This window comes from Pygoscelis adeliae, unplaced genomic scaffold (genome assembly GCF_000699105.1).
Source record: "Pygoscelis adeliae isolate BGI_AS28 unplaced genomic scaffold, ASM69910v1 Scaffold766, whole genome shotgun sequence".
NCBI lineage: Eukaryota > Metazoa > Chordata > Aves > Sphenisciformes > Spheniscidae > Pygoscelis > Pygoscelis adeliae.
In genome coordinates, this window is record NW_008825008.1 from 68,023 (window position 1) to 76,468 (window position 8,446).

The 8,446-nt window shown below is 45.7% G+C and overlaps 1 protein-coding gene across 1 annotated transcript in view; it reads right to left on the reverse strand.

The window, feature by feature from the left end:
• Positions 1–8,446, reverse strand: part of NSD1 (nuclear receptor binding SET domain protein 1) — a 45,329-nt gene that overhangs the window by 5,245 nt on the left and 31,638 nt on the right. The window contains exons 20-22 of the mRNA XM_009326221.1: positions 7,970–8,076; positions 4,601–4,805; positions 1–503 (exon numbers count right to left, since the gene is read on the reverse strand). The exon at positions 1–503 is cut by the window's left edge and continues 5,245 nt beyond it. Coding sequence (XP_009324496.1) covers positions 1–503; positions 4,601–4,805; positions 7,970–8,076 — 815 coding nt within the window. The remainder of the gene's footprint in view (positions 504–4,600; positions 4,806–7,969; positions 8,077–8,446) is intronic.

Genomic DNA, 8,446 nt, shown 5'->3' on the forward strand with positions numbered 1-8,446 from the left:
ATTCGACGTGGGCAGTCTCAGCGCCAGGGGGGCGGGCGGTTTGTCTGGTGGAGGCAGCCTGAGGGCCAGGGTGGTGGGGGGCTTGTTTGACGGCTGCAACCTCAGGGCTAGGGTGGTGGGGGGCTTGTCTGATGGCGGCAGTCTAAGCGCTAGGGTAGCAGGGGGCTTTTCTGGTGACTGCAGTCTGAGGGCCACAGACTGAGGTAGGCTGTCCAGAGGCTGAACGCTCAGGTCTGTGTCTGCAGGCGGCTGCTCTGGCGGCTGGGTGTCCTCGCCATTAGCCAAGTCTCCTATGGGAGGCACATACTCACGAATTTCTCCCGGCTCTAGAGGGTTAGGCCCACAGGGATCGTGCTCTGTGCAGCATAAACGTCCATCCAGCTTGGAGATGAAGAGCATGCCTTCCCGGTGCTGCTTGCAGAAGGACCTGGGGCACATCTCGCAGAAAGAAGCTGCTTCCTTACCACACATATCACACTGATGCCACGGGCACTCCCATTTTCCTGCAGCACAGACACAGGAGAAAAGACATACCTTAGGAGTGGTACAAGGGGAAGAGACAAGGCCTGCTGCAAAGGGAGATCAAGGGAGAGGGGGAACACCCCTGTAATACTCCCATACAATTCTACATGTCCTCCTCAGTTTCTGCCATAGCTCCCAGGCTTGACGGGCAGTTAATAGGAATGTGCATCCTCGGAAGCAACAAGGGCAATGACAACCTTGACAAATGCAAGCCACGCCAGGGCAGACCAAAAGCCCATCTGGCTCCAGCACGACACTAACCAATACAGGCGCCTAGAGAAGAGCAGACACCCCCAGCCTGTACATCTCTGTGGCTCTGATTTCCACAAACAACAGTGGTATCTGTGTATAATACACCCAATGGACTTTTTAAGTAGATGCGTCACGTTCATCTAAGTCTTTGTTAATTCTGGGCCAACAACCTCCCTTCCTGTTTATCAGAAAGAAGAAGTGAGAGGGCAGTGATCACAAGGGAGTAAGTTTCTATTGTCTCTGTACCAAAGGCATCTTTCTTAACCTCTGTGTATGGCCATGATAAAAATACTGCTTAACACAAAGCCAAGCTGCTCCCTGAGGAGCTCCATGTCCACACTGAATCTATTCACCATCAGTATCAACACCATCATGGAGGAAAAAACCAACATTACACTTCAGAGATTGCTGCTTTTTTCACTTGTAGATGAGCTCACTGTTTCAGCCCCCTGCTCCCCCAGCCAAGGCTGCCGCTGTCTCTACCAAACGCTTCTCACCAGTTCGTGGACGCAAGGAACAGTGAGACCATTTGCACCCAGGATACACGATGCTGAGTTCCTGACCTCTCACCATAGGACCAGCACGGCTGCCTTTCCGAAAATGCCTCCTGCCTCCACCCTCCCCCAACACCCCACACCCCCATGGCCCCCCCCCGGCTCCCTGCCTTGCTGCCGAAGAGCAGCTCCCTGTAAGGCAGCCCTCGCACAGGCCAGCCTGCGCTCAGAGCACAAGCGATGACGGAGGGCCGCCGTGGACACCAGCCAGGCCAGACCACTTCCCAGCCTCCCTGAAGCAAGCCCACACATCTGTAGCTTTGGCTATCAGCTCTCTTCCAGGGAGGCTGGAAGAGAGCGCGACTGCAGCATGGCACCGAGCAGCTGTGGGCATTTGTCCATGCACTTGTGCAACATCAGCTTTCCACTCCCCTCTCTCACGCTGCTTTCCCCTGGGGTTGAAGACAACCTGTAGCATGTTTTCCCCTCCTTTGAAGCCAATCCAAGGCTTCTGTTCCGGTCTCAAAATATGTACGCTGTTTTTCTGCATCTTCTCCAATTTTTCAGCATCCTTTTCAGAGCGGGGGTGTTTAACACTACACATGGTTTTCCCTCTTTTGGGCTCGCAGTGCTGCAGCACAGGCTGTCGCTGCTCCCCCCGCACTGTCAGCAACCCAGAGAGCCACACTCAACACTCACTTTGGCCACTGGAAAGACTCTGGGACTATTATTATAAGAGGTCATTTGTAAGGATGGAAAAATAAAGTAAGTCAAAACCTGCCAGTATGTTGCACAAAGGATAAATCCTATCAAACCACTTAATGGTCTTTGACAAGATAAAAGGCCTAATGAATAAAGCAGCCTCTCCGGAGACAGCCCGGAGCAGAGGAGCTCTTGGAAGTAAGATCACACAATTAGTAACACGCAAACAAGAAGGAAATTCCAATTACTCGACAGCAATGCCCATGGCAGAAGTAACTTTTGAAGTAGAAAGTGCTGAACCTTTCATGTCCTGCATGATACTCTAAGGAGCGGGCTATGAAAATAACAACCTACATGTAAAAACGGTAAAATGGCTACGACTGGCTGAAAAACATTCTCAGAAAACTGCTATTAATGGTCTTCCTGCAAACTGAGGGGGCATTTCCAATGACGTCCTTCAGGAGTCTATTTTAGTCTGTATTTTAATTTAAATTACTAGAAGCAGAACAGCAAATACTCTTACAGAAACAGGTAGATAACAACAAGGCTGTGAGGAACTGAAAAAATCTGGTTAGACAGGCTCAGAATTTAAACTGGACAGATGCTCTTGCACCAACAAGGTGCAATTAAATAAAGACCAGTGCAAAGCAGGACTGCAGGAGGAAGAAATAAAATAAGTACGTGAAAAGGATCAAGACAAGAGGACTCAAGGATGATAGGGCAAATCACAAACATCACATAAATATAAAAGTTATTTTTGAAAAACAAATCAAATCTCATTTCCTGAGATATTCTATGTAAAACACAGAATATAATTATTCTGTTCTGTCAGTGTTAGCAAGGCCTCAGCTGCAATACTGTTAAAATATTCTGGTTACCACAGTTTAAAAAACGTGTAGGCGGATGGGACACAGTCCAGAGCAGACCAAGAATAATAATTTTAGAAAATAAGAGCTGCAAGGAGAGGCTGTGTTTGTTTAAGCCAGAAAAGGACTAAGGGGATAACAGTCTCCCGGTGTGTAAAAAAATGGGTACCGGAGAGATGGCAATCCTTTGTTCTTTCAGGACAGGCTGTCAGGAGAAAATTTTCACATGGAAAGCAGGGGAACAGGCTAAATGCTGGATTCTTCTTTGTTGGAGACTTGAAAGCATGGGAAAACCTGCCAGGATGTTACAGCACCCTGTCTTAGCACATAAAAATGGATAGAAAGGTGATACTCAGGACTCCCTCACCCTGAATGATGACATTTCCACAGGATGGCCTGTGTTCCTGTTGGCTTTCACATTGCTCTGTTACAGCGTTTGTTCGATGAGCAATCCAAGCTCTTCTGTATAAATGCCCTATTCTCCCCAAAACTTAACACATGCACACACATAATTTCTGTCATCTACAAAATATGCTACTAGCCCTTCTACATCTTCTGCCAAATTACAGCTAGAGGTGCTGAATGCCCAGTTCTGGCTCCCCATGGAGCGCCGACAGAAACACTCTGTCACAGTGACTTTCCTGGCAGTTACTTTCAGAGACCGCTTGGTTCCACGCTTCTTAGCCTGCCTCTGATGTGTTCAGAAAATACTGTACAGAGCTGCATAGAGAATTTCTAATTATGACAATGCTTACAGTATTACAGGATTTACAGGCCCCTAAACAAATTACTTCAATGCAGCTGCTTCTATTAACCAAATTTATTACCTTAGCAAAAAATCCTAAATTAGGTTTGATGAGTTATTCTACCTATTTCATCTAGTATTGTTTATATTCTTACCATTTAATTATTTAGGCACTTGATCCCGTATCAGCTTTTCCATCCCCTGGCCTGGCAGACATCGGGCTAACTGGCCTACCAAGACTCAGGTCAGACTTTTTCCCTTTCGGAGCACTGGTTAAACCTGAACACTCATTAAAGGTCCCAGGAACTCCTTTAGTAACAAAGACAAATTGAAACAACAGATGAAACACTCCCCTCAACCAGCTCCCTTATGACTTTTAAATGCAACTTAAATCTTTCTCTCTAACAGATGTTACTTTACACCTCCTGAGCTACTAATGAACTCGAAGCTGTTCTATCACTCATACAGGGAGCCTATTTCTTTCTCTGCGCCCAACTAGAAGTCCTTTTTGAATATTTTTTCTTTTTATTTCAAATTTCTGCCCCCATTTCACCACAAACTAGGATATGCTTTGATACCATTCTCTTCCCTAACTTTGAACTCATGGCTATTCAGACATCTAACACATTCTTCTCTACGTAGTTCTCAACACAGTGCTTTTCCTCACCATTCAACTCACTCAATTGTCTTCAACTTTGGGAAAACGGCCAGTCTGAGGAACCAATACCTCAACTATTGTTGGGACTGCTCTCTGCCAGGCCCCAAGGATGGGGTCAGCTCACAAGCACCATTCCTTAGGGAAACACCAGCTCCCCCTTCAGCAATTAATTCATCTTTTTGCAGTCACAGCGGGGTGCAAACCAGGGTTGTGTCGTGTGGGCCACAAAGTCTGTTCAAGTGAGAAAGATTTCTCTAAATTTTAAGATGCTGTGAAGTGAGTGCAAGGTGATGCACAGCGCCTGGGACACCTTGAGCCAACGCCGTGACCCAGGCAGAGCCCAGCCGTGCGGAGCACTGACCTGCAGGTCTCTTGGTCAGGTTGAGGCAGTCCGCGTGGTATACCTTGGGGCAGCCTGGCTTCTTACAAGAAACTAGCTGCCCTCCATCCCCACAGCTGAAACACTCGTCCTCTCGCTCCTTCATCACCTCCGCCTGTGACCTGCGCTTCATCTGCGGCCGTCTCTTTAGCTTCTTGGACTTTTCCTCGGTGAGGCTGGGTTGGCTCTGCGGGTGAGACAACGTCAGTTAATGCAGGTCTCTGCCCCTTCCATCTGTTCCCTTCCTGCTACAGTGGAGATAACTGCAAACCCTGCAAATAAAAATCCCACTGCTAGCCATACCTGAAACGTATGTAGCATCTCTACAGTGCTTCTTAGTATTTGACAACCAATTTACTACAGCAAATAGATCTCATTTTTTTTGAAAGAGCCTGGAATCCCTGCACCAAAGCCTGGTTAAACATGGGATATATACAACTAGCAACAGCAGAATGAGGAGACAGGGGCTGCCTGGTGTCACTGAGTTCATGCCACCTCTCACACTCTTCAGGTCCTCAAGTCAAAACAGTTGGGTATCCTGGCACCCATGACTCATGAGGAGTCTCTCCCAGACCTTCCTGCACTTTGACATTCCTCACCCCTCTCTCCATTTTCAGTCTGAATTTACTGTGATCAGTTTAGACCTATTGGTTCTCATGTCAACACTGCTCTTTTCCGGCAGAAGTTTTCTCTCTCCCTGAAGTAATCACTAGGACACACTCTCCTTCTCACAAACCACACGCTTTCACAGTCTGCACCCTCAGTCTTCCTAATGGCTTTTCTCTGGCCCTATTGAGTTTATTTCTCCCAAACACAAGTTACAGAATTATACACGCTACTTCAGATGACGCCTCACAGGCCGTGTACAATGACATCAACACTTCTCCAAAAGAATAGGAAATCCCTCCCAAAGCACTGCCCGCATTTGCCTTTTTCACAGCTGCGTCACAACAGCAGCTCAGTCCTGCAGCAGCTGAACTGCACAACGGCTCCTTCTCCACCGTGACTGCTCATCGATGACCTCATGGCAAATTTGTTTCTGCTATTACGCCCTAGGCGTGTACTCTGGCATACTGAATCTCTGAACTCCAGCCCATTCCCAGTCACACTCAGTTATTCCTTTGTGACTGCCTCATCCTCTCCCTCTCCCACACCGATGACACCTGACATCTTTGTGTCATCAGTACAGTTAAATTACCATGCTTCCAACAACTGTGTTACAGGCAGTAATGAAATAACTGCAACTGGTCCCAAGATTGGCATCTAAATGGCTTAAGTGCTCTCTTCTCTGGCCTAAGGCTTCCTCCAACGCTGCATCCTCTCTTCAAGCTAGGTCCTCAGACCACTCCTAACCCCCTAGTATGGATCCTCTCCAGGCTAAGCCTCCCATTGTACCAAACACTCAACTCCACAAAGATGATGCTACCTGTCCCCAGTCAGTGACCTTATCAAAGCACTATCAGTTTAGTTTATCTAAACCGACATGAGCTAAATTTTATGCCATCTTCCACATATCTTCATGTCCAAATATGCGTTCTCCACGCAGAACATCTCTGTGTGCTGAGATGATGCCTACAAGGCGATTTTTGCATCCTTTATTCTGCATAAATATTAGGCACTATTTTCATCACCCTCCTGTCAAGATTAAAAACAAAAACACCAATACATTTAAATACCTTTGTCTCCAGACCTACAATTTCAGAATTCCACAGCGGTGGTTATCCAGCTGTCCTGCCACCAGGGAGTTACATCTCTTGATTGTTTCCTTCCCCTTCACATGTGGATATTTCTGTTTTCATACCATCATTCCCACTGACAATGGGGACAAGTCAGGCCTTTCTTATCATTGAAAATGCAGGCAGTGAAATCACTCCACCTAAACTATTCCACCTATTCTCAGCGCTTAGTACCTCGTCCTTCTAATTACAAAGAGAACAAGAAAAACCTTTCACAGCTAATTTGAATGTCTAAGCAAGGTCTAACAGCTGGACTAAGCGATTCCCACTTGCTCACTGCAGCACAATAGACTCCCAAGCATTCTTCCACCCTCCCAGTTAGAAAGGTCACTTTTAAGAGTGAACTTGAGTATAATCTCTTGCTGTATCTTCAGGAAGCTTAAAAATGCATCTATTGTGGGATGAATTTGAAACACCACCCCCAAGGTACTGTTTTCTTGGGTATTGTTTTTTAGCCCATCTCATCAAGATGGAATGAGTCGCCTCAGGCATCACAATGGAACGTTAATGCCAACTAGAGGGCACCTTTCTCTGATTTCCATCATGCAACCTGCAATTTCAGGGCAAAAATGACAGTCAAGCCATGTATAACACAGGAGCAGCACAAAATCAATTGAACTTTAAATCGCAACCCAAAAAAGAACTAAATACGTCAGATGCATAATTCACCTCATCTGTCAACTTCTGAAGACATCAATTTTTTTTTTAATCGTAAGTTAATTTTTCTGCAGAACTAAGCTCTCTGGAGAATTCACAAAACCTTCCCTATATATTGACTGGGCTTAACAACTGTGCTGCTGGAGCTTTTAACCCTTAACTGTGGGTAAGTAAGCCACCAGCATCCACATGCCAGAGCAGAGGGATTACAGACTGATTTGGTGAAGCTCTTGAAACAAACCAACAGCTGAGACATAGATTTAGCTGGTGACAGCTGGGAACTCGGCCAACTGCTCCTGTTATTTCCTTTTCCCAGTGAGAACCAGCTCACACAAGGAGGTAATTGAAATCAATTCCTTTTACTGCAACATTACAGTTACAAAACGAAGCTCTCAAGTGTCGGTGAGTTCTAAAAGCTAGCAAATTTCTTATTCCTGTCTGATGTGTAAACTTTGGTCGCTTAACCAAAAGAACTTTCTTATAGCAGCACAGATGGTGATGCAGAAGCCTTCTGGCTCTGAAGCAACTCCAGTCTGAAGGAATGCGAGTTTGCGGGCCTTCCAGGCATGCTCACAATTTACTCAGGCCTTTACTTTGGGAAATGGGCTGAGCTGTGGTTTCTTGATTATCTGATGGAAGTCTTCCCCATGCCTGTCCTTTGCTCCTCTAGTGCAATGGGAATTGCCATGGTAATAAGCAGAAAATTCTGAAAAAAAATCTTTCATGTACTCTTTTGGTGTAAAATACAGTTTTCTGTCATTATTTATAGCAACTCTAGTAATTGAGGTCGAAGATCTGCTCTCTCAGAATGAAAACTTGAACATTCAGCTCATTTCAAGCACTGTTCTCATGGCCACACTGAAACCAGATTACCCTTCCTGAGATCTATGCAACAAATGATATACATCTATGCAAAGAGGTGATTTAGAAGAACAAAAGCTTAAAGTAGGCATCATACCTTTGGCCGTACTCCTAGGAAGCCACTGCAATTTGGGGCACCACATTTACAAACGGTCTTTCCATTTCCCAAACACTCCAGGTTGTAGTTGAAAGTCAGCTCAGTCCCTGGCACAAAAGCAGATCAAAACCAAGCAAGTTGTAATGAACTATGGGGCAGAACGTCTTACTGCTGAAGTAAAAGCACTTTTGAAATATAATGACACAAATGACTGTCACAGATACACAAGGATACCAACTATTAATCTCCCCATGGATCTGTGTGGATGGAAAATTCAGTGCAACCCCACACTCCTACCACATACTACAGCCAAAAAGGGCATTCAACCCCACACTGTAGCATGCTTAGTTCGATTTCTCGACCCTGTAAATTAGAACTATGAACCTCCATTTATACCATGGATGTATGTTTCGTTATGTCAGTGCTGGTATTAAGACTCATTACTGCTTACGTGAAAACAAAAATTAAGCATCTTCC